Raw genomic sequence first — 27,462 nt, forward strand, 5'->3', positions numbered from 1 at the left:
TGCTTTTAATTCTTACCTTACTTAACATTTCAGCTGTATTTAACTCAAATGCTCCCTCTCCAATTTTGGCATATTATTTTTCATTTTCTTTGGATGATTGTACAGCTTCTCATTTTCCTTCCATCTCTCTTACTACTCCTTCTCCATCTCTTTAAGAGGAGTTTCTTGCCCTTCTCATTTTTAAATATTGTTGCTTTATCACATGCCACTCTGGGTCCTTTTCTCACTGAACTCTCCATTTCCTCCCTGGGCAATCTCAACTACATCACCAAGTGCTGGTGACTCTTGAATCCATATTGCCAGCCCTGATCTCTCTGAGTTCCACAACATGGAAGACTCACTAGTACCTCAAATCTAACTTTGCCCAAAGAGCTCTTATTCTGTGTTTCCTAGATCAGTGAATGGCAACACTAATCACACAGCAAGGCAGAAGGGTCAGAAACTAGAGTTGTTTTTTACTCATTTCTTTTTCACAAGTTCACACATTTATGTAAGCACTATGCCTGATGAATTTTACCTCCTAAATATTTCTCAAATCCATCATCCATTTATCACTACCCGCACTGCTACCATTCAAATTCAGGCCACCATTCTCCTTCATCTAAATAAGCAGTAGCCTAACTGACTTCCTATCCACAACCTTTCTATTATTATATTCATTGATCCTTCCCAAACAATTCTGACTAAGTTACACTTCGTTGAAAACCCTTTCTTCTATGACTTCCCATTGTTATTTGTATAAGGTTGAAAACAGATTAACATGGACTACAGTGTCTTTCATGATCCAACCCGTGCTTATCGCTTTTCCCAATTCTCAACACATCTCCTTCACAACCCCACTCTCATATAGCCCATAGACACCCTCTATCTTGCTATACTAAAATTCTTTAAGTCCATAATCTTACCAAGTTCTTCCTCACACCTTGGGAATTGAAAATGGCATTGTCTTGTGTGAGTAACTCTTTGCCTTGGCCCCCATCAGCCCCCCTTTACATTTCTTTTTTTAAATAATTTATTTTTGTTAGAAAAGTTGTAGATTTACATAAAAATCAGAAAGCTACAGAGTTCCCATATAACACCCCCTCACAGATTGTTCCCTGTTATTAATAGTTTGCATTAGTGTGATACCTTTGTTAAAATTGATGAAAGAATATTATTATAATTATGCTATTACTGTAGTCCATAGTTTACATTAAGGTTCAGTGTTTGTGTTGTACAGTCATGATTTTTTTTAAATTTTATTCTAGTAACATATATGCACCCTAAATTTTCCCCTTTTAACAACATTCAAATATATAATTCAGTGGCACTAATTACATTCACAATATTGTACTACCATCACCACCATCCATTACCAAAACTTTTCCATTACCTCAAATAGAAATTTTGTAACAATTAAGCTTTAACTCCCCATTTCCTACACCACGCCAGCCTCTGATAACCTGTATTCTAGGTTCTGACTTTATGAATCTGCTTACTCTATTTCATATCAGTGACATCATGCAATATTTGTCCTTTATATTCTGGCTTATTTCCTGCAACATGATTCCTTCAAGGTTCACCCATGTTGAAGCATGTATCAGAACTTCATTCCTTTTCACAGCTGAATAATATTCCCTTGTACATATATATCACATTTTGTTTATCAGTTTCTCTACTGATGTACACTTGAATTGCTTCCATCTTTTCACAATTGAGAATAATGTGAATGTTCACACTGGTGTGCAAATATCTGTTCTAGTCCCTGCTTTCAATTCTTTGAGGTATATAACTAAAGTGGGATTTCCAGATATTCTGCTAATTCTATACATAACATTCTGAGGAAATGACAAACAAATTTCCACAGCAGCTGCACCATTTTGCATTCATACCAACTCCTCTCGAACAGTGGTTATTTCCCATTTTTTAAATAGTAGCAATTTCAGTGGATGTGAAATGGCATCTCATTTCTGCTTCTGATATGCATTTCCCTAGTGGCTAATTATGTTGAGCATCCTATAATGTGCTTATTGGCCATTATGTATACCGTCTTTGGAGAAATGTCTATTCTTTTGCCCATTTTTTAATCAGGCTGTCTGTCTTTTTGTTATGGAGCTGCAGTGTTTCTTTAAATATTTGGATTATTAAATCCTTATCAGATATGTGGTTTCCAAATATTTTCTTCCTTTCAGTAGGTTGTCGTTTTACTTATGATGAAGTTCTCTGAAGCACAAAAGTGTTTAATTTTGATGAAGTGCCACTTATATAATTTTTCTTTTGTTGCTCATGCATTTGGTACAATGACTAAGAGACCACTGCCTAACAAACACAAGGTCCTCAAGATGCTTCCATAGGTTTTCTTCTAGACGTTTAAAAGTTTTGGCTCTTGTATCTAGGTCTTTGATACATTTTTAGTTGAGTTTTGTGTATGGCATGGGGGAATTCATTTTTGAAGATGGACACCCAGTTTTCAAGCACTTGTTGAAGAGACTATTCTTTCCCAATCATGTGGCACCCTTGCCAAAAATCTACTGGCCATAGATGTGACAGTTTATTTCCGAGCTCTCAGTTCAATTCCATTGGTACATATCTTTGTCTGTGACAGTTAAATTACTTTGATCCCACTATTTTGATTCCTGCAGCTTTGTAATCGGGTTTAAAATTGGGAAGTGTGAATCCCCAACATTGCTCTTCTGTTTCAAAATGATTTTGGCTATTTGGGGCCCCTTACACTTCCATATAAATTCAGTGATTGGCTTTATTATTTATGCAAAGAAGGCTGCTTGGAAGTTTGATTGGGATACAGTCTTATACTTTTTTGTCCCTTAATTCTGTCATTAATGCCTGCCTTCATATTTATTTGATTTTTTAATTTACCATTTTGAGTCCCTTCTCATTTCTTTCTCTGTTTTTTTCATATATTTTCTTTGTGATTACCATGGGACTTAAATTTAACAACCAAAATACATAACAATCATGTTTGATTCAATACTAAATTAACCTCAGTAGTATATATATACACTGTGCTATATCCCTCTGTTCCCCCACCTTTTTTGCTATACTTGTTACAAATTATATCTTTATACCCTGTAGGCAGAAAACCACAGATTTATCATTATTTTTAATGCATCTGCATTTTAAAACCTGTAAGAAGTGCAATTACATGCCAAAAAATACAATAGTACTAGTATTTATAATTACCTGTATGATTACCTTTAATAGAGGTCTTTATTTCTTTATGCCATTCAATCCACTGTCTAGTGTTTTTTTCCTTTCAATCTTAAGAACTCCCTTTAGCATTGCTTATAGGGCAGGTTTGGTGACAAACTCCTTCAGCTTTTGTTTATCTGGGAATGTCTTAATCTCTCCATTATTTTTGAAAGAAAGACTCACCAGATACAAAATTCTTGGTTGGCAATTGTTTTCTTTCAGTAGTTTTAATATTTTTGTCCCACTACCTTCTTGCCTCCATGGTTTCTGATGAGAAAAAAGCACTTAATCTTATTAGGACTCCTTTGTACATAACATGTTGCTTTTCTCTTCTAGCTTTTAGAACTCCGTCTTGTCCTCGCCATTTGACAGTTTGAATACTATGTGTTTAGGCATGGTTCTCTTCAAGTTTATCCTGTTTTGGATTAATTGGGCTTCTTCAAGTGCATATTCATGTCTTTCATAAATTGGGAAGTTTTCTGCCATTATTTCTTTGAATATTCCTTTTGCTCCTTTCTCTCTTTCTTCTTCTGGGATTCCCATAATGTGAATACTGGTAGGCTTGATGATGTTCCACAGGTCTTTCAGGCTCTTTGTGGTGGTCTGATGCTGTATGTACCCAGAAAAACATGTTCTTAAATCTAATCCATCCCTGTGGGTGTAAACCCATCATTAAGTAGGAACTTTTGATAAGTTAAAGTGTGATCTATTTCATTCAGGATGGTACTTAATTCTGTTACTGGAGTGCTTTATAAATGAAATGTGAGAGAGAGAGAGAGAGCGAGCCATGGAAGCAAGAAGCAGAAATCAGTGAAACCCAGAAGAGAAGGAAGAGACCAGCAGACACCACCATGTGCCTTGCATGTTGCAGAGGAGCCAAGGATCACTGGCAGTCAGTCTTCAGGAAGAAAGCATTGCCTTGATGATGGCTTGATTTGGACATTTTCTTGGCCTAAAACTGTAAGCTAATAGTTTCCTATGGTTTAAGTCAACCCATTTCATGGTATCTGCTTTCAGCAACCTAAGAAACCAAAACACTGTTTACTAATTTATTCATTATATCCAATATCTGGTCTTCTTCATTGATGGTTTCTAGATTTTTATCTTGTTCTTTTGGATGGGCCATCATTTCCTGTTTCTTTGTATGTCTCATAATCTTTTGTTGTATGCTGTCTATTTTAATATTTGAAAATATTTACTTGGGATTTAATCCCTGAACTTTCTGTATCAACTTGTGATTTGACAGAGATTTCCTTGAGTACCAGAAGCTAATAAAAACAAACAATCCAAGGCAAAAATCACCTTTCATGGTCTTTGCAAATTGTCTCTGCATTGGCTGAACTCCTTTAGAGTTTAGCCATCCTATCCAGAAGATAACCCTGAGATGAATGTGAAAAGCCAGGTCCTTATCTGAGCATTTGTCTTTCCTGAGATTGTGCTTTCTCATAGCCTTAGGAATTTCCCTTTTTACAAGAATTTGAATGCCCCCTCTACTCCTTCTGAGATAGACCTTTCCCCTTACCATGTGCTCTACTGTGTGACTTGAAGCACATAATCCTCTGTCCCAGGCCACTTAGACTTAATAGTTTCTTACACTGCTTTGGTTGTCTGCAAGCTATCTCTGTCTGCAGGTCTTGTTCTGGGAAAGTAAGCCCAAGAAGAGTTTCCTTGGAGAATCTTTCAGGCTTCCACCCAAAAGACTGGCACTGACTTACAGTCACCCCAGCATGTGCATAGGGGTTACTCTGCCCTTCCCAGAACAGAGCCAGGGACTCACAATGGGAACAGCCATGGCTCCACACTGCACTGGGGAGGAGATGGAAGAAGGGCCAGCAAGGGTGCCACAAACTTCTCTTACCATTTATAAGCTGAGTTTTCTTGATTCAGCACTCATCCAATTACTGCAACCCTTTAACTGTTTTCTGGAGTTTTGAAGATGATGGCTCTTTCAGTTTTTGCTACTTGTTCAAAGATTCTGGGTGGGAATAGCACACTAGAGTGTCTTATGCTGTCATCTTGATTGACAGGAAGTGTCCTGGCCCCCTTTTACTTTTCCAATCTCATCTCTTGCTTCCCTGGTATCTTCTATACTACACTTCAGCCATCAAGAATCTGTTGCAGTTCCAGAATTCTCCAAGCTCTTGCTTCCATCCTGCACTGAGGTTCACATATGTGCATCCTCTGTCTCCAATGATCTAACAATTCCTGGCTCTCTTCCAGAACTAATGGGCATCATTCCCTCTTGGGATTGCTTTCCTGGCCCCATTACTATCTCTCCAGCTGCCCATTCCCATGCCTAATCTGGTTTAGGTGCTCTCTGTCATACATCTTGCAACACACTTTCTTTTCTCTGTCACTGCACCTATCAGACCTTATTGTAACTTGTAACCTGACCCAGTTCTCACTTTCCTGAGGGCAGGGGCTATCTTATTTTCATATTCCCAGTGTTCAGAAAAGTATTCAACATAAGAAAGTGCTCAATTAATGTTTTTGGAAGAAATGAGTAAACAAATGTATAGATTAATGAATAAATGAATGCATGGATAAGGAAAATACTGTTCTGAAGTCTCTATGGAAACAACCATGACCTGTTCACCCTGGGGAAATTTAAAAGGTAATGCCAGGTTCAGCTTCTCCTGATTATCAGCAAAAGAGGCCCAGTATGTTTCCCACTCTGACTTAAGTCTGATATTACACCCATTTAAGAAATCAGTTGGTTAACATATACCTTCTTTAAAAATGTGAATGCCCAGGCAATTCCTATACCCTTAATGTCAATTGATTTACTTAAATTGCTTTCCTTCTGAACGCATAACACAGACCACTCCACTGAAGGAATAAGAATTTTTGTGACAGAGAAGGACATATTTGGCATGAGTATATTTTAAAGTCTTCCCAAATTACTCACCTTAGTAGCCACAGCTGAGAACTACTGTTCTTCAGTACTTCTCAAACTTTAATGTGCCACTAATGTCCTGGAGATTTGCTAAAAATGCAGATGCAGATTTAATGTGTCTGAGGCAGCCTGAGCATCTGTATTTTTCTAAGTTTCCAGCTGAAATTGTTTGTTCATGGGCCACACTTTGAATAACAAGGATCAATCTCCTCTGGCTGATTTCTTTATAGGGGTTATCGGTGGTGAGGGAATGGCTCACAGTGAGTTTGCAATGATGAGAATAGTAGCTTGGTTTTCAAATCAAGGAGTGCCTATTGGTAGATTTTGCTTTACAGGAAACCAGGGTCCAAATGCTCATTTTTAACTAATCAGCAGGCTGAAGTGTCACCCTCTATGCTAAGATACAGCACAGTATCAAAGAAAATGTTATAAGGGATGATACATTTTTACCTGAGAATATCTAAAATGTACATTCTTTTGTTTTATTTTGGTCATACCTCTCACTTAAAAATATACATTATCTGCTTTTTGACTTTCAATAAAAAGCTTTGTATAGCACATTTGTAATTTTTCATGAAATAACATTTTAAATGATACATATCTGTGCATAATACCTATGGTACAGCTCCCTGAGGAACACAAAGCATGAAATGGGCTGTCATTAGTCTTTGCTGTTTCTCTATGAGACTCTTTTAATTCCCAATTTTATAGATAAGGAAAACTAAACTGACTTAATTAAGATTGCATACCAACAACACAGGATATGGCTCCAGCTTACATCTTAGCTCTCCCAGGCTAAGTTGATTTAGAGGAAAAAGAAGCAATGCTCTTTAAAGATTGTGCCTTAATTACACATATCAGTTGTGTCTCTTTGAAATAAAGTTTATCATTTAACAGACCTTCTACTGCACATTTCTCTTACTGGAATTTACCTATGTTTTTATTCATCTATTTATTAACCTACATTGTGCCTAAAAGAATTTAAAAGTTGCCTTAGAGGGATACATAAAACAAATTCATAAACATCAGATAAAAGACAAAAAGGAGGGGGGCGCAGGACTAATGCTAATGAAACAACTGAATACAATGAGATCCTATATGGGTTGAAAATAAATTTGGCTCTTGACTTTCTAGTAGTCAGGGTGAAAAGGGAAACATAATCAGTTATACATTCCACAGCAACCCTGTGGAAAAACCAGTACATTTTCCCAGAAGCAGGACTATCCCTAGTAACCACTCTCTGGAAGACCTAGTGGTTTGGCTTCATTTCAGATGGCTGCTACACCTAACCCTACTACCCCACATGCTTCGCTGACTCCGTCTTAAGTGAAATGCCAGGGCAGGCAAACAATGCTTCCAGTGTCTAATCCTGAAACAATTTTAACCTCCTAGGTGATTTACTACTTACATAGACTATTCCTCAACATAACTCTATATTAGCAAATAATGTGTGCTCCTTCAAACAGAGAAAACTGAGTTAATTTATCTAGTTAAGATTTAGTAGGCAACTTAACATTTAATAGCTTGCATAAGATCTAACTATGAGATTACTTGTAAATGGACATTGTGGAAATAGAAAAAAAGAGATGAGGGTGTTTTGATTAGAGAATATTCCAGTTATCAGCTAATCCAAAAACAGGATCAAAACTATCATAACTTTCATGAAATTACATTTTAAATGATATATACCTGTGCATTATACCTAGTCTTTTCAGTCTCTTCTAAATGGTATTAGAGAATGATTTATTTTTAGGATTAAGGGACTTGTGCAATTTTCCTATTATGATAACATAGCATTGAATTCTCTCATCTTTTTAATGTTTTAAAATCTATTAATTGTATCAACTTGAGCTTTGATTACATCCAAAGCCCAGTAGAGCAACAGAGAGAGGAGATGGTAGCATAGAGAGGAGTGGAAGTTAGTCAGTCTCCCCAGAGCAACTATAAACAACCAGGAACAACTAGTACAAGACCTGGAATAACTGCTGGGAGATGACTGTGACTGGCCACACATAATGCAACAATCTGGATTGGGAGAAATGCCCAAGATTGCAGCATAAAATCTGTAAGTAAAAACTGCAGACCTGAGTCGGGAGCCCCTCCCTCACAGCAGCCTGAACTGCAAAGCCTCGCTGTGATAGAGAGCAGCACTCTGAACAAGCGAATGTATCTCAGCCCAACTCAAACTGGGGTTTTAATGTTAACTGCTCAATACAAGCTATGAATCCCCAACAAGCAGACAGAGGCTTTTGGTGATGACTGACCTTGGAGAGCCAGGGGACGTATCTGTCTCAGGATGGGGAGCCCAAAGGATCGGGTGCTATCTCTGGCCGATGGGTGAACCTGGAGGCTACAGACTGACCCTGAAAGGGGGCTTTCTGTCCCTTTCTCTCTCTCTCAACTTGGGTGGCTCAGTGGAGAAAGCCTCAGCCGTTTTCAGTTCCCAGTGCTCTACAGTAGAGAAAGCCTCAGCCATTTTAAACTGGCAGCACTCTGACCCAGACAAGGGTGGAGATAGCAGAGTCAGAGAAACAAAGAATCTATTTATATGCAAATGACCTCTCTCTAGGGGGCATATCTTCCCTAAAAGGAAGAAGGCAGTGCCAAGCTCTACTACCTGCCTTTCATTCAGAACTGGAGCCCAGAGCCTGGGGGAAAACCCCCATGGGCCACACTTCCTTACACCAGTCTGGAGTGACAGGCTGATGGGTGCGACCTGCTGGGCAGAAAAACACAGGGTGTGTCAATACTCTATGACACACCATCAGGGAAACTGGATACTGAATATTTCTTCCTTCTGGGACCTGAGCCTGTTCTGGTCTGGGAAAACCTGATTGGGGTAACCAAGGAAACCAGATGCCTAGACATCAGAAAACTATAACCTATGCTAAGAAAAATGAAGTTATGGCCCAGTCAAAGAAACAAACTTCCACTTCAACTGAGATACAGGAATTTAAACAACTACTGCTAAATAAATTCAAAAAGTGTAGGGAAGATATGGCAAAAGAGGTAAAGGCTATAAAGAAAACACTGGGTGTACATAAGGCAGAAATTGAAAGTTCGAAAAAACAACTGACAGAATCTATGGAAATGAAAGCCACAACACAAGAGATGAAAGACACAATGGAAACATACAACAGCAGATCTCAAGAGGCAGAAGAAAACACTCAGGAACTGGAGAACAAGACACCTGAAATCCTACACACAAAAGAACAGATAGAGAAAAGAATGGAAAAATATGAGCAATGTCTCAGGGAACTTAAGGACAAAATGAAATGCAAGAATATATGTATCATGGGTTTCCCAGAAGGAGAAGAGAAGGGAAAAGGGGCAGAAGCAATAATAGAGGAAATAATCAATGAAAATTTCCCATCTCTAATGAAAGACATAAAATTATAGATCCAAGAAGCACAGCATACCCCAAACAGAATAGATCTGAATAGCCTACGACAAGACACTTAACAATCAGATTATCAAATGTCAAAGACAAAGAGAGAATTCTGAAAGCAGCAAGAGAAAAACAATCCATCACATACAAGGGAAGCTTAATAAGACTATGTGCGGATTTCTCAGCAGAAACCATGGAGGCAAGAGGGAAGTGGTGTGATATATTTAAGATACTGAAAGAGAAAAACCATCAACCAAGAATCCTATATCCTGGTTCAAATAGAAGGGAGAGTTTAAAATATTCTCTGATATACACATACAATGAGAGAGTTTGTGAACAAAATACTGCTCTATAGGGAATACTAAAGGGAGCACTACAGACAGATAGGAAAAGACAGGAGTGAGAGGTTTGGAACACAGTTTTGGGTGATGGTAGCACAGCAATGTAAGTACACTGAACAAAGAAAACTATGAATACGGTTGAAAGAGGTAGGTTAGGAGCATGTGGGACACCACAAGAAAGGAGGAAAGATAAAGACTGAGTCTGTATAACTCATTGAAAGCTAGAATGTTCAACAATTGTGATAAAATGTACAAATATGTTTTTTCATGAGGGAGAACAAATGAATGTCAACCTTGCAAGGTGTTAAAAACGGAGGTATTTGGGGAAAAATACAATCAATGCAAACTAGAGACTATATTTCACAGAAATATTGTATTTTGCTTTCTTTAATATACCAAAGGCTATATACCAAGGCTAAATGCATATAAGGGCGGGGCATAAGAGAGGAGTATGGGACTCTTGGCATTGGCGATGTTGTCTGATTATTCTACTTTAGTTTAAGGTTATCTTTCCTTTTGCTGCTTCCTAGCTGTCTTGTTTTTTTTCTCTCTCTCTTTTTTCTTTTTCTTTTGCCTCTCTGCCTTCTCTGACTCTTCCTCCTGCTTTGTGGAGGAAAGGGAGATGTCCTTGTGTAGATGGTGGCGAGGGTGGTGAACACATAGGTATGTGACTATACAGGGAACCATCGATTGTCTACTTGGGATGGAGTGTGCGAGGTGTGAACAAAACCTTCTTAAAAAAAGATGGGCTGATGAAGAAACCTTGAGGGCAATATACTGAGCAAAATAGGCCAGACACATAGGAATGGATATTGCAGGGTCTCACTGATGGGAACTAGTTGTAGTATGTGAACTCATGGACATGAAGCATAGGATACCAGGATGTGGAGGGAGGCTGAAGAATGGGGAGTGGGTGCTCGTTGTGAGCAGTGCTCAACTAGGCTGAACTTGGGTGTTTGGAGGTAAACGGAGGTGACGGTAGCATGTTGTGAGAATAGCTGGCAGTGCTGAGTGGTGCGTGAGTGTGGTGGAGGGGGCAGCTCAGGGTCATGTGTGTCACCAGGGCAAAGGTTGGAAGTTGAAAGATGGAAATGTATGGAGCAGTGGACCTTGTGGTGGGCAATGTCCGTGATTAACTGTACAGACGTTAGAAGTCTCTTTCATGAACTAGGGCAGATGTATGACACTACAACTTAAGGATAATAGTGGAGGGGCATAAACGAAAAAAAGTATATACCTGTTGCAAGCTACATACTACAGTTAGTAGTATTTCAAAGCTCTTTCATAAACAGTAACAAGTGTTACCATACCAGTACTATGAGTCAACAATGGAGCGGGGTGGATAGGGGTATGGAAAGATTGTGGAGTCTCCTTTTTTTTTTTTTTTTTGTCTTTATTTCTTTTCTGAAGTAATGAAAATGTTCTAAAAATTGGAAAAAAAATTAAATGTGGTGATGGATGCACACATGTATGATGGTACCAGGGGCAATTGATTTTACACTTCAGATCTCTGGATAATTGTATGGTATGTGAACAATCATAATTTTTTAAAATGTGATAAAAAATAATAAAATATGGTTAAAAAAAAAAAAGCCCAGTAGAGAGCACTTTGCTTCCTCATGGTTTTGGTGATCAGCAGGACAAAGCAGAACCCTTTGACTAAGGAGGCACCTTCTCATTATCTCTAAAATGTTGAGTGTAAAACCAGGATCCTCTTCCCAGGCTAAACTACACTCTGTATTTTTTGTAGCTGTAAACAAATTTTTGTAGCCAAAATAAACCTTTCTGATTTTCTTTCTAATGTTCTTTCCTTCACTAATTTAATTGCTTAATTCAAATTATCTGTTTTCTACCCTTGACCATGCATAAGAAAACTGAAGGTGAACTACTGCTTAAAATTTACCCCAAAGATAGGAAAAACGTATGTTATATATTTTTGTATCACATAATCGACTCATTTCCTTGGAGAACAACATGTGATTAACAGATGCTAAATTTGACTGGAAAAATTTAAGGTGTATTGCTGCACAATGGTCATGAGAACCTTCTCAGGGAAGCCACCTAAAGCAAACTGCTGTATGCCACATTTAAATTAACAAAAGCGTGCTTTAGCAGTCTTTCTACCAAGGTACCTGCTGTGTTCTTACTGCTTGAAGGATTTTTTTCATACTTAATTACAGAATGAAATAGCCTTATCTCTTATTCTGAAAGGTTGCTACAGGCCTGGCAACACTTGTGTCCTGTATTCTCTACTTGTGTCAGTTTTTCTTCGTGGATGCTGCTGGAGTGTCAACAGGCAAAAAGGAAGGGATCATGGTCCACAGTGATGCAGAGGTGCCCACTGCTGCTAAAGAAAGGCCAGTGGCTGGTGCCAACATACTCAAATATATCATTACCAGGAGCTGGCCCTTGCAAAAATGACCAGATATTTGGAAAGATCATTTCAATTCAAGCTTCATAGCTCAAGCTACATAACAGCGATAATTAAATCAAACTGTGAGTAGATCATCTCACCATGCTGGATATACCTTTCCAGTGAACAGAGTGCCCTCTTTCCTTGCAATAATATTTACATACTCATCAAAGTTTTGCTTGGTGAGTACAGAATTATTAAAGTAAAAGAGTAGATAGTACCAAGAGGTGTTTCATCCAGGTCTTGATGCTCCACAAACCTGTCTCACAGGGCTGCCACATACAATTGTGCAGTGTACAACATGTACAACTGTACAGGTGGTCCTGCTCTCTCTGATGATCTGCATTGACATAGTATATAAATTTACCTTTCTGGCCCTTGAAGAGTTTAAGACCACACTTCTAACATTTGCTTCTTCAAAGCTCTGATTCCATGTTGCATTTTGAGGTACTAAAATCACTGATGAAGCTGTTTGTGGTTCTTAGGAAAGTAACTGGCTTCTTGGGCCAAAGAAATAGTCTTCTCCTCCTTCTAGGTCTAGATTTAATTATTTCAACTCGCTGAGTCATCTCATGCCTTCTATCTCTAAGTTCTAGCAGGTAGAGAGGCAATCCATTCATATGCTGTATATAGAGACATAGGATATTAAACTTTGAAAGGCTTTTGATCTCCTTTGAGACTGCATAGAGAAAAGGTCACAGATACAGGCTCTGGAACTGGGCTGCCTGGGTTTGAATCCCAAACCAAGTTTGCTCATCTGTAAAAAGAAAGTAATAATGGTACCTACCTCACAAGGCCATTATAAGGATCAGAGTTAATACACCTAAACTGCTTACAACAGAGCTAGGCACATAAACATTCAATAAGTGCTAACTAGTATTATTCTGTTCGACTCTATGCTACTCCATTCATCTATGACAATCCTTCCGTATCTATCCCTTTACACAGCACACCTCAGTTTATGTAATAAAACAGCATTTAGGTGGGAAAAATTTGTGTGGGTATGTGTGTATTTTAATTCTTCAAAGACAGCCTTAAAATAAAGGAACTAGAGAAAGATGTATTAGTTTCCTATGGTTACTGTAACAAATTACCACAAATTTAGTGGCTTAAATCAACACAAATTTACTATTTTATGGTTCTACAGGTTGGAAGTCTAAAAAGGTCAGCACGACTGCGTCCATTCTGGAGGCTCTAGAGGACAATTCTTCTTTGCCTTTCTTAGCTCCTACAGGCCACACACATTACTCCTCCCTCTGTTTCCAAATCACATCTCCTTCTCGGACTCTGACCTTACTGCTTCCCTTTTTTTTTTTTTTTAATTTTGAAATAAATTCAAAGTTACATGAACAGTCGCAAAAACAATACTAGCCCCATACACAGAATTCCATCTACCCTGACCCCCATCCCCCGATAGCTCAATCCACCAACTTTAACATGCTGTCACATCACTATTTCTTTCCCTCCCTATCTATCATCCATCATATATTTCTCTGTCTTCTGAACATATGAGTTAGCTGCACACATCCTTGAACATACACTATAATTCACGTATGTACTTTCCATGAACAAGAACATTGTTTTATGTAATTCCATTAAGCACAGCTAAGAAGTATAAGAGATTCAACAATGATACAATGCTTACATTCTGTATTTTCTTTTCCTTATGTCTCAACTGTGTCCCTTCGAGCCACCTGTCCTCTATCCTCCAATCCCACCCAAGTTCATCCTTAGCATTCAATTGTTGCCTAGTTAGACTTTTTTTTTTCTTCCTTTTTTCACTTGTGGAAACATATATACAGCCTAAATCTTCCAATTCCACCCCCTCCCTAGCCTTCCATTAGTGGGATTAATCACATTTATAATGTTGTAATGCTCTTTCCCACCATCCATTACTAGAAATTTCCCTTCACCTCAAGCAGCAACCCTACACTCCTTTCTTAACTTCCCATTGCCCCTTCCCCCATTTCTCTTAACCCAAACTCTAATTTCATCTCTATGGTTATATTCTCTGATAATTTCTTTGTGTTTACTGTGGGGTTTAAAATTAACCTCTTAAATCCCTATCAATCTTGTTTTTCTTTGATACCACCTTCACTTCAATAGGGCACATAAACTATTTTCCTATACTCCTTCATTCCCCCACTTTTATATAGTTGTCTAAAATTACATATTTTACATTGAATTCAAAACCACTGATTTGTCCTTAGAGTTTGTGTATTTTTTATCATGTAGGAAGTAAATAGTGGAGTTATAGTTCAAAAATTATTGACTTCTATTTGTATTCCATTGTGTTTGGAGAATGTTCTTTGAGTATATTCAAATTTTTTTTTTTAATTGCTTGAGGCTTGTTTTATATCCCAGCTTATGGTCCCTTCTGGAGAAAGATCTGTGATCACTAGAGAAAAATGAGTGTCCTGGTGATTTGGGATGTAAGGTACTATATATATCTGTTAAAATTCTCTATATCTCTTTCTCCTTTCTTTGTCTCTCTGTTGGTAGGGCTTCCTTTAGGATCTGAAGTAGGGCAGGTCTTTTATTGACAAAGTCTCTCAGCATTTGTTTGTCTGTGAAAAATTTAAGCTCTCCCTCAAATTTGAAGGAGAGTTTTTCTGGATAAAGTATTCTTGGCTGGAAATTCTTCTCTCCCAGAATTTTAAATATGTCATGCCACTGCCTTCTCACCTCCATAGTGGCCACTGAGTAGTCACTACTTAGTCTTATATTGTTTCCTTTGTATGTGGTGAATTGCTTTTCTCTTGCTGCTTTCAGAACTTGCTCCTTCTCTTCAGTATTTGAGAGTGATCAGAATATGTCTTGGGGTGGGTTTATTTGGATTTATTCTATTTGGAGTTCGCTGGGCATTTATGCTTTGTGTGTTTATATTGTGTAGAAGGTTGGGGAAGTTTTCCCCAACAATTTCTTTAAATAGTCTTTCTAGATCTTTTTCCTTCTCTTCCCCTTCTGGGACACCGATGAGTCTTAAGTTTGGACGTTTTAGTTTATCTATCGTATCCCTGATATCCATTGCGATTTTTTCAATTTTTTTCTCCATTCTTTATTTTGTTCTTTCATTTTCTGTTCTGTGGACTTCTAGGACACTAAGATGTTGTTCAGCTTCCTCTAGTCTTGTATTGTGAATATCCAGAGTCTTTTTAATTTGGCCAACAGTTTCTTTTATTTCCATAAGATCTTCTATTTTTTTATTTACTCTTGCAATGTCTTCTTTATGCTCTTCTAGGGTCTTTTTTATGGCGCTTATATCCTGGACCATAGTCCTCTTGATGTCCTTTAAATCCTTTGCCATGTTTTCATTCTTTGATTGTAGTTCTTTAATTAAATTTGCAAGGTATAACGTTTCTTCCGAAATCTTGATTTGTGTGTTTGGATCTGGATTCTCCAAATCATCTGGTTTTATCATATGCATTAAGATTTTCTGTTGTTTTTGGCTTCTTGGCATTTGTTTTGCTTGATAGGGTTATTTCAAGTTGTATCAAAAAAAAAGGGATATCGATCTAAATTTTCAGAGACACAGTTTGGTGATGTACACTTTCTCTAAGTAGCCAGCAGATGGCATCTGTGAGCCACCTATATCCCTCCAGTCAGTTCTCAACCTTTTTTCCCGCATAGTGAGGGGAAATGATTCTTGTGTGTTCAGTTGGAGAGCTCAGCCTGGGTGCACCACTGGAGTCGCCCACCCTGAATGTGAGGCGCGTGCATGGGTGGCCAGGGAGGAAGGGCAGCTCTCTCTCAGTGTCCCATAAAACACTGGACTTGGCGTAGCGCCCCTCGGTTCTCCAAGCAGATCCCCCCTCCCAGCCGCGATCCTCCCTCAGCCGAGGGGGATGCCGTGCTACATCATCAGTGTGCGCCGTCCCTCTAGGGAAGCCCTGGGCCACTTGGCTGTGCCACGGGGCTCTCAGCTCGTTTCAGAATGCAGAATGTGTGAGGCCGTCTTTACTGCAACACCTTGTGGGCTGAGGTTTTCTCCATAGAGAGAGAGTAAGAGACAGAATATTTCGCCCGATTCTCCTAAGGTCAGTTGTCACCAAAAGCCTCTGTCTGCTTGTTGAGGATTCGCTGTCTGTATTGAGCAGTTATTATTAAAACCTCACTTGGAGCTGGGCTGAAAGTGCATGGCGCGGCTTCCGTGAGGGAGGGGCTCCCAGCTCTAGGTTCTGGGCTCTCAGCGTGGGTCCGCAATTTTACTTACAGATTTTATGCTGTGATCTCAGGCATTCCTCCCAATTCATGTTGGTGGATGTTGAATGTACTGTCACGTTTGTCTCCCCGCTACCATTCCAGGTTATTTACTGGTTTTTTGTTCATTTATGAATTGTTCTGGGGAAGACTAAGTCTTCCACTTCTTTCTATGCCACCATCTTCCCAGAATCTGCTTCCCTTTTATAAGGGCCCTTGTGATTACATTGGGCCCACATAGATAATACAAGATAATCTCTACATCCCAAGATCCTTAACTTAATCACACCTGCAAACTTCTTTTTGCCATCTAACATATTCCTAGTTTCTGAGGATTAGGACATTGATATCATTTTAGGAGTGGAGGGTAGTATTCTGCCTACCACAAAGGGAAAAGCATTGAATGACTTCTTGAGATCACTTAAACTGGTAGTACTCAACCAGAAGCAATTCTGGCCAGCCACTCCCTACTGCATGCCCAGGGGAGATTTTGCAATGTTTAAGAGACATTTTGTCATAACTGGGATTGGTTAGAGGCCAGGGATGCTGCTAAACAAGCCATAATGCTCAGGACAGGCCCCCACAATAAAGATTTATCCCAAAATGCCAACAGCGATGAAGTTGAGAAATCTTAATTTAAAACCATGGTTCCTTCAAACCTTCTGAGTTAGGAAGGTTGTAATGCAATGGAAGCCAGTTTCAATTTTTTAGGCTTACAAAGAGAGATTTGAGGAATCACATACAAGGTCTATTGACAGTATTATATGGTAAGTAAGAGATGAATAATATTACATATACTTTAATAGTGGGTTTGAATGCTGTCTTAAAAATTATTTGCTAAGTAGTCTTTGCTTATTTTAGATTTGGTGTAATCTTTCACAATGCTGTCTTAAAAGTTATTTGCTAAGTAGTATTTGTTTAAATTAGATTTGGTGTAATCTTTCACACTGATGCACTTCATATGTAGGCAAGTTATTTTCCATAGATTTAAGTAATTTTAAAGTGTTTACTATACACATCATTATATATATTATAAATATAGATGCTCAGATTTAAAGTACCTACGACCTAAAAGAGTTCAAGATGATTCACAGCTTCTGCAGTCTTTTATAAGCCTTGGCATGGCTTCATGTCTATTCTTTGACTTTAAAGAATCAAAGAGAAAAGCTCACTTGCCATGACATTCTCTTCCATTAGGAGAAAGATTCTATTTGGATCCAACTTTCACTTAAAGTAGTGCCATGAGTATCAATGACTACTTTTCCAATTCTTAAGAATTTCTATTCTTGGGTTTAAATTATCCCAGTCTTTTAAAGTGATCTATACAATTGCTGGCAGCATACTTTTCATTTCATCTACATCTTTCTTTCCATTTATTTTCCTTTCCATCCACTCTTCTCACTCTCGCCTTTCTTTATTACTTTCTTTGTCCAGGGTTTCCCTTGAGTTTTCATAATTTGCAGCAACCTCTAAAAGCAGGAGTTGCTTTGTGGCAAAGAAAATTTCCTGACTAGTAAAGAGCTGTGTATTTATGTGCATGCGGTTGAAGCGTGTATCAGGGGTGGGGGGGGGCATATCGTCCTTTTTCTCCCCAGGAAGAAGAGTAACTGAGAATTTGAAAGTATTCTAATAGCTTGTAAAACAACAAAACAGAATGAAGAAAAAGACACAGCAACCTTGTCTACCACTGAAGTTATTTATAGTGTGTACATTTCTCTGCCAAGATAGTTTTGGGAGATGTTTTACATTTGGTATGATTTTTAAGCTACAATTAAAGGGTACAGGTTAAGTATATTTTAATGAGTTGAGAGTTTGCCAAAAACTATTAAAAAAAAAAATGTCCTAAACATTAAGTCACATCTAAGATTCCAGATTCCAAATGTTATATTGCTTCTTGGAGATGATAATACTGGAGGACCCAGCCCAAATCCCTGGGACAAAAATCAACTTTACAAAATTCACAGAAAATATGCCTGCATAGTCAAAGAATCCAATTTCTCCAAAAATAAAATGCAAGGGAAAGAGAGAAAATGAAAGTGAGATAGAGACACAATGTGTGTGTATGTTTAAGAAGAGAGCAACAGAGAACCTATAGATTAATTTAGAATTAGACATATCAACTAATTGAGGTATATAGACATTATTGGAATCCAATATGAAAAAAATGCAAAAAAAAAAATCAAAAGACAATTGGAGAAATTTGAATACGGGTGAGGTATTTGATAATAATAAATTATTAATGTGTTAGGTGCAAGAATGACATTGGGTTTGTGTTTTAAAAAGGAGTTGTTACCTTTTAAAGACACATATGAAACTATTTATTGATGAAATAATTAGATGTGTGGGATTTGCTTCAAAATAATCTGTGGGTGAGGTTAGGAGTATATATAAAATAAGATGCATGAAATTTTCCATAAATGTACACCAAACTACCTGGCATGTGAACTCAATATTCATATCCTTCACTGAGATTCTAAACCTCCTTTCCAATGTTTACATTTCTTCTAAGAAATAACCTGTCCCAAAAGATTTTAACCATTTTCTGTTGGGTGTTCCCATGTGGGTTTTGGTTATTCAATGACTTTGGCAAAATGATGATGGGAAAATGTCTCAGATTTCTAGGTTAGTCTAATGTCCTAAGTGTGTCCTTTGCTTTCCTGTACTGCTTTTTGATGTTTTTTTTTTCTTTTTCTTTCTTTCTTTTTTTTTTAACTCTGGACCTCAAGTGGAATGGCCACATACCTGAGACATTTTGTATGGCAGCTTGAGGCAGACATAATTTGGATATCAGCCATTTGCTGCTCAACATAAGGTGAACTTCCCAATTTTAAGGGCTTCCCAGACACAAAACAAGTCTCTTTATTCCCCAAGGAAATGGCTGCATCACACTTAAGTCTAACAGGCTCTGACAATCAGTACCTTGGCTGGGAGATGTTCCAACTTGTCAAAGTTACCATTTTCTCCCTTCCCAAATCTTCCCCTTCCCTACTTTGTCTTTCAGCTACCCTCTTATGTTTGTGCCTACACTGTTTTAAGAAACATTCACTTATGTACTGACCCTAGTTTCCTCCTAGTTTATCAGTCTTTAATGCATTTGACATCTCTGCTAAATTGTACCCAGATATCATTTTTCTTCTCCTTGTCAACTGCCCTTTTTTTTTTTTCACCATTCTATGGATGTGACATATAGCTCTATACACTTCTGTCTCATTCTCCGGTTTTTCTTTTCCTTTCATCTTAATTTGTGATGTCCTCTTAAGTTCAGCCCTGTCCTTCTCTTCCCCTTTTGGGAACTCAAATTCTCTCAAGGCTTCAATTATCACCCTTGAGCTGACTGAAGCCAAATCCAAAGCATCTAGGACTTATACCCTATCTCTACCTTCCTTTTGTCTATCTTCTTTTGGATGTTACTCTTGACTTACACCAAACACATCCAGATCTATATTAATCACATTCCTTCCCACTTGCCCCCTAACTTCTCTATTTCTGTGTGGGCTGCCACCATTCTCCCAAGTTCCTCATGCTTTAAAACTTGGTGTCATTTTCAACTCATGTACATCTTTCATTTCATATAGCAAGCCAGTTGTGTTATGTCATCCCAGTTCTTCTTCGTGTAGTCTCACAGCTCTCTCATCCCACCACAGACAGGTCTCAGCTGACACCTAAAGTAAAGCAGCAGCCCCTGTCCATTCCCTCCTGACCCCATGCCCACCCCTGAGCTTATCTCTTCTCACTCAATCCATCCAGCCTAGCATTCCCAGAGTCATCTTTCAACTTTTGCCTTAGAACCCCTCTTCTCAAGAAAATATCCATGACTTCTTTATTGCCACATCAAGGTTAATACATGGATTTTCTAGGCTCTCTGCAACGTGCCTGTATCTATCACACCTATATTTTCACTGCTTTTATACAACATGATTTATTTGTGTTGTTCTTTCTCTATGTTTGGAATTCCCTCCTCTGCTGCCTCCACTTGCAAATCCTAAGCCTGCTTTAAGGACCCTCAAATCCCAACTTCCCCATGAAGCCATACATGACTACACTTTGTAACCTTCCTAGTTCCTACCCATCTAATGATTTGCATCAAGAAACTTAACACTTAATAAGAGGATGCTCATCATTTTCTATGTTTTGATTTTGTTTTTCCAACTTGATGACAAGTTCCATAAAGCCAGATATAGTTCTCTATTGCTCTACCATATACCCCTGGGCTAAAACCAGTGAATCACTCTTTTGAATAAAGTAGTTAAGTAATCTGAGTACTTACATGTATTCTGATTTTCCTTGAATATAAAGTCCAACACATAAATAAGTGATCTTTGATGAATAAGAGTATAAACAAGGCAAATGTTGAGATTTACCTCTGAGCATTTGATTTTTAAATGTTAAACATTAATTGCAAAGCTATTAATTTTTTTAAAATCCGCTTACCTGATTTTATACAGTCTGATGACTTGCAAATGCCATCTAGAAAAAGGAGGATATATGCATAAATACTTGAAATACACATTTTCTAAGTTTCCCCTATCTGTTCTTTTTAAAATTGTCAATTAAACAAGCAGTTCCTTAAAACAAGAACTAAAACCTGAGTATCATACATCATTGTCAGTGGTTAAGAAAAAAATATGGAAATAAAATAAAATAGGCAAATTCTAAATTTAAAATTTGATCATGAAGAAAAATGAGTTTATTATATCATCTCTAATCCCTAGGCCCTACACACTAAATTAAACTACTCAGTTGTTTTAATCTGGTAATCTTTTTTTTTTTTTTTTCCCATTAAGGAACCAATCTTTTCCAATTCTTATCATGAAAAACTTCAAAGATTCAAATTACACTTTATACATTCCTGTAAAGACTTTTAGAATATCAACAGCACAACAAAAGTTGACTAATGTCTAGTATTGAAATTGGCCATAAAATTGTATATGCTTTAACCAGATAAAATTATACATTAGTATCCTCATAAAATAAGCATGAGTATACTAAATATACTTGATAATTAATAATTTAGTTCATACATAAAAGATATTGTACTTCAGTTACAGGTAATTATTTTGACACATTCATGTTACATTTTATAAATGAATCTTTACAACATCATCTTTGACCTTAACTTATTTGTTAGATGGTAAGAGCAGGAGATAAAGAATCCCCTGTCTTTTTTGATTTCTGAGTGCCCAGGTGTGGGAGTAACTCACCATCATAGGTTGCATAGAGGGCAATCATTGTCACAGCTATGACAGTCAGGAGCAGGACAAGAACCGAGAGGCTGATCTCCAAGGGGGTCCATCGTGGTTTCTTCTTTGGCTTTGGAGTGTTGATATCAGTGATATCCATCTGACTTTCTGATCTGCCCATCACCTAAAATCTGTAAAGGATAAAAAGGAAAACTAAAAATACTAATAACAAAGAAATAGATAAAATGAGAAAATATATATAAAATTTTCCAGAAGCTTAATGTGGCTGAATAAAAGTCAAAGGTTAGCTTATTTTAAATTAGAAATAAAAGTTATGTGTCAAAAAGTCAAAATTTTGATTGTGAAATGGGAAGGCTGTAAAACCAGATGTATTTGACAGGTCCCGGTCACCAGCTTTTGTGGGGTTTTTTGACAAATCACTGAAAAGCCAAGGAAAAGTAGACAAAGAGACTCAGTTAAATACTCATGTAGGATTACTTCAGCAGTTCATAAGCAAATAATTGCTGTACCATCATTAAGGAAAGTGTTTAACTCACCCTTCTGAACTTTAGACTAACATCAAAGGTTAATTTTATATCTTGCTCCAGTGGTTTCCTTTACAGGATTCGAAATCAATGACCAATGCCTTGAGGTTTTGACTAAGCAGTAATTTTAAATAAGAATACAGATAAAAACAAAAGAGAACAAACACTTGAGGTAGTTTATTTTTAACTCTTAAGAAAAACATTTATTTTTATAGTTCAAAATCACTCCTGCTGTTGATACAAGTATCTGCTAACTGGTTATGCAACGGTCTGAAAATGGTCACTCACATAAATAAAAGTCACCATTTTATACTCTGGGATGAAAGATATTAACAATAATCAATGTTTCCTGGTGCAACTGAAGAAGAAAAAAGAAAAATGATTTTAAAAATTCTACCTTTTGGGTCATTGTATCACATGTTAAGATATATATTTTCTTGCATTTAACCTAATAATAACTAACATTTATTGAGTACTTCTTATGTGTCAGTCACAGTTCTTAGTGCTTTACATGTATTAACTCATTCAAACTTCATAAGGTGGTTATTATTCCAGTTCTTAACTTTAGGAAACTGTGGCACAGAAGAGTCAAGATAACTTGCCCAATATTACACAACTAGTAAATGTTCTTTATAAAGAGCACATTCGGTCACTGTTTGAAATAAAACAATATCACACAGCAAAGACTACTTTACATCTTATTGCACAAGTTTAGGAGGAAAATTAAGTGGATATGAGCTTACATATTAAATTTCATTATATTTCTTTTAGAGGCCTAGTGATTTTTTTTAATCAGCCTTTCATGAAAGCTTAGAACAGACAACTTCATTTTTTCTACATGACTGTAGAAAGAGAACAACTTAAGTTAACATTAGCTGTTTATATCTGGATATATGCTGATTAGTATAATTGAGTTCCTAGATGAAGTGACTGCTCAGAAATGCTCTTAAGTTCAAAGATATTTGTTGAATATATACAATTCCCTGAGGATGTGTTTTACAGAAACTGAGGCACAGGGGAAATTAAAAAGAGATTCCACAAATGTGGTCTGGGAGATCTAGCAAATAACTAGAAATTTAATCTCCCCAGTGAATTACTAGTAAGTGAACACAACTGGACTTTAGAGTTCTGGATAAAAGTCTTAAGCATGCTGTCCCCTTGATTACATGAGGCTATAACCAAGGACAAACAATCAGGTAAAAACACTTTATTAGACAATGAAAACCATGTCTGCTCAATAAAAGTGAAATGTAATGTACCTGAATGTTAAAATATCTTACTTAATGGTTATGTAACTCATGTTGGCTCATTCTCACAGCCCTTGGGGTTATGATATGGAATTACATTGATTGTAGTCCTATTTTAATTAAGATGTCTATGGTAGGGGTGGTGGTTGGGGAAAGAAAAGATAGGAACAAATTTAATACTGGGACACCATACAGAGAGGTAAACAATGAAAAGAATAATTTCCCCAACTCCCCCAGAAGTTTTCAAGACTAACCTAAAGCACCTCTGAATATTAACCATTTTTGCTCTATATTTCTACTTGAGTATTTATTTCTCCCCTTGCTCTAATAATAAATATATTTTCCTGGTATATAATGACCCATTTTTCCATTTAATTAAATAGCAATCAGTTTCTCTAAGTAAAACTTAAAGCAGGGAAGCTAGGAGAGCCACAAGGTTATATTAAAAGTGCTTTTCAGCACTGCCAGGTTTCACAGGGTATTAAAGCTAGTTGGCAGGCATCTTGTTCTCTCTTTGGGTTACTCTCCCCTCGTGTCTCTTTCCTACCCTTGAAACTGGGGTGCTGAGGCAGCTGGGCTCTTAACAGTTCTGCGTCTAAGGCTGCAGAAATACTTATGGGAAAATTAAGGCAGTGACTGAAACTGTTTAGTCCTTTTGCCTGCATCAAAAGAGTATCATCTTTGAATCATCTGCAAGCTCTTTCTCCATCTGCCCCTCTGGTAAACACTCTGTAAATTCTTCAGTGAAGTCTTTTGGTCTTAAGTAGTACTTTTCAACAGCACTGAGCAGAGGCAGAAATGATGCAAGTCTAAGCTACCAGTTAACTTTGTCATTCATTTCCAGTTAATTCTGATGGACTTACCATGTTCTTTTAAGAAAATAGGAGTCAGAATTTTTTACCCTCAGTACGGAACAGACCATCAACCCCAGGAACTTGAATATATATACAACTCAACCACACACGAACCCCATTTTAAAGAGGGTGTCAATTAAACAAGAGAATACAAGATATAATTATAAAGTTGGTACAGGTACTTCTACTCCCACCTAAACCAGAATAGGCAAAAATATACTCACATCATTAAAACATTTCACCTCAACTGGAGATGTGTCAGAAAATTTGAAACAGAAAAGCAGACACTCTCACAGAAGAAGAGAATAGAAATTTAGGCGCTATGACCCAACACTAGTTCTCCTGCAAATTTCAGCTTCAAAACATCACAAAGACTGTTTTACCTAAGTGAAGGTGAATTCCAAAGCCATGTAAAGCAGCAGTCCTTATACCAGTTGAGTATAAACATATCACTTATGAGACAGGGAAATCAGAGAACTTGGAGGATAACTGATTCGTTAAAGAGAAGTTTACAAAGCTAAGCAATTTTCATCTTTTTACAAAGCTAAGCAATTTTCATCTTCACAGCATAATACTACATTATCTTATTTCTGTAAAGTCCTTGAGGTTGTGAGTGTGTGTTATGGAAACTGAGGCAAGGAAGAGCGAGATATAGGTTCAGCATTTAAACTGTAGTCTCAGGAGTAAAGCAGGGCAGGTATACAGAAGAAATCTTGTTTCTTCCGACATTAATTATTAAGTGTTCTGCCCGCCTGGAATATGGAGTTTAGACACCAAATCCCCACCACATTACTCCCATGTGTAGTGCATCTATACAACCAACCACACAGCATCGAATCCAAGAAACTACCAGACAATGTATTTTTAAAGTGCTGGAACTCAGCAGTAATGCGAGAGAGTGGAGCTACATGCCTTCGTTGCCGGTTTGTCCGTTAGCAGCTTCGAAATGCTGACACTGTAAGTCAGGGACTGGTGTTCAGTTTAATAAAATTGCCATTTGAGTCACATAAGAGGAGGAATAGACTTGATCGAATGGCTAAAAAGGGATGTTTCGTTGCAGTTACCCTTATTTTTACATAATGCAAGTAGACCGAGAACGGTTAAGTAAGGAGAGGGTCTTAAAACTTTCATATACAAAAGAACTACCCCCCCCCGCCCGCCCCACGACGTCCTGCCAACAAACCTCTGTGTGATTTAAACACGCTATCAGCATAAGTTATATAATAGAAAACTAAGGTTCAAAGAGAAATCAAGAGGTGGGATTATGAAAAGATCTTCAGGTTAAGAAATGTAAAAAATAGTAAAGTGAGTTAAATATGAGAAGAAAATCCCACAAAAGCCAAATGAAAACAAAAATCAGTGTCTCTACAGCAAAATGAGAAATCCCCAGCCCCCAAATCAACACCGCTGCAATTTGGTCGAGTTGATATCGGTAACCGAACCTAACTCCCCGGGGCAGAGGCTGCAGGGAGCTTTTGAACTGAACCTGAAGAGTCGACCTGACATCACTTGCAGAGCCCTCCTCCAGGTCACCCTCTTTGCCCCTTTCCCTCAGACTTCAGGTCCCAGTTGCGGCTTCCTAACAGGGCACGCCTCCCTCGCCCACCTCCGCGGGGTCCGGGGCGCTCGGATCCCGCCAGACCTTAGCCAAGGACCTTAGCCGCTCTACCCTCCCGGTGCCCGCCCCTCGGGCTCCCGATGCCCCAGGCGCTCGCTCCCTTTGGACCCTTCTCCCCCAGCTCCCAGGTGCCAGCTCGCTCTCCCGGGACTCACCAGTGGGATTCGGGAGAAGTTGGAGGCTGCTGAGCAGACACATCCCGACCAATGAGCGCGAGGGGCCGGGCGGCGGCGGTGGCGGGCGGGAGGGCGGCCAGGGAGCCCCGCCGAGCGCCGGTCAGTCCGAGAGTCCGCCCCGGCGCACCGCGAGCAGCGCGGGCTCTGGGCGGCGGCACTGAGCCGAGGCCCGACTCCGGGCCCGCCTCGGCCCGGGCCCGGGCCCCGTGGCGACGGGGAACCCGGGCATCCCTCCGACACGCACCCGGAGAGACTCACCGTGGCCTCTCAGCAGATCCCGCGCCGGGAGTTGGGCGACTGCTCCCGCCTGCGCGCGGCCAAGCTTCGCCACTTGCACATCTCCGCGCCCCGCGCGTCTCGGCGCTCTCACCCCCACCCCGCCTCGCCGCTGCAGGACCAGCGAGAGGAGCAGTTCCCTGGGTGACCTGAAGGTTTCCGCTAGGTCTCCCAAATCCTGTCACATCGTGTGAGGGGGCCGGTTGGGTGAGGGTGGGGTGGGGTGGGGGGGGCGGTGAGAAAGAACCCCCACCCCCTACCCCCGTCCCCCACCTCACCATTCCCAAAAGGGCTTGGTCAGACATTCTTGGAATTGCTTAGCTTCGGGGCTTTCAAGAAAACAATACATTGCCTCTTCGGGATTCTGAAGGTTCTAGCTCTCTCCCTAGTGGACCTGAGACAATAATGATTGTCTCTCACTCTTTCGCTCTTTCTAGCCCCTTCTTTTCCTTCCTTCGTCCAAGCTTCCTTCCTCCGTTTCTCATTCTATTTTTTCCCTCTCTCTCCCTCCCTCACTCCTTCCTTCCCTTTTTCCCCTTTAGTTTCTCTCTTTCTCTCCTCCCCACTCCCCTTCTTTTCCTCTCTTACTCTTCCTTTCCTTCCTTTCTCTTCGTTGGTCAGACCAATATGATGTCAAGAGCTACCATCTGTACTGGAACTCTCCACTCCCACCAACTGATTTCAGGGAATCTTACAATGGTGTGTACCTGAGGGAGTGGGATGGGAATGGGAGCTGTAACAGGGGAGAAAGGGAAAAATAAGCTCAAGTGTATCTGCTCTACCTACTAAAACTGTAATGTGTGTGTATCCTTGTTAATTTAATGCAACCAAGTAGCACAGCATTTTCACGAAAGATAACTGCAATTCCTTCTCAAGGGGATCAAAAACAAGGAAATACTTTTTGCACAAAGACAGTTCCCTTATAAAAGCTGCCTTTATCAGTTATAATTGTCAAGGAGCTCAGGAGAACAGAACCTCCCTTAATTTATTTTTTGCTTCCAGGATTTTTAATTCAGTTATCCAGTGCCAAGTATATAAGTAGCTTTAACATTTACCCTTTTCCTCCTTTGAATGGTGTATAAATGTAAACACACACAGGCACACACCCTGGGGTATTCATACTGAAATAAAGATGTGTT

The 27,462-nt window shown here is 38.8% G+C and overlaps 1 protein-coding gene across 3 annotated transcripts in view; it reads right to left on the reverse strand.

Annotated features, from left to right (window-relative positions):
• Nucleotides 1–26,540, reverse strand: part of MME (membrane metalloendopeptidase) — a 134,580-nt gene extending 108,040 nt beyond the window's left edge. Inside the window, exons 1-3 of one of the 3 annotated variants that reach the window (XM_037842128.1) lie at nt 26,306–26,540; nt 21,629–21,798; nt 20,859–20,894 (exon numbers count right to left, since the gene is read on the reverse strand). In XM_037842128.1, coding sequence (XP_037698056.1) covers nt 20,859–20,894; nt 21,629–21,788 — 196 coding nt within the window. In that variant the 5' untranslated portion in view covers nt 21,789–21,798; nt 26,306–26,540. The other 2 variants (XM_037842136.1, XM_037842143.1) reach the window with 2 other exon arrangements.
• Between the last annotated feature and the right edge of the window lie 922 nt (nt 26,541–27,462).

This window comes from Choloepus didactylus, chromosome 1 (genome assembly GCF_015220235.1).
Source record: "Choloepus didactylus isolate mChoDid1 chromosome 1, mChoDid1.pri, whole genome shotgun sequence".
Classification (NCBI taxonomy): Eukaryota; Metazoa; Chordata; class Mammalia; order Pilosa; family Megalonychidae; genus Choloepus; species Choloepus didactylus.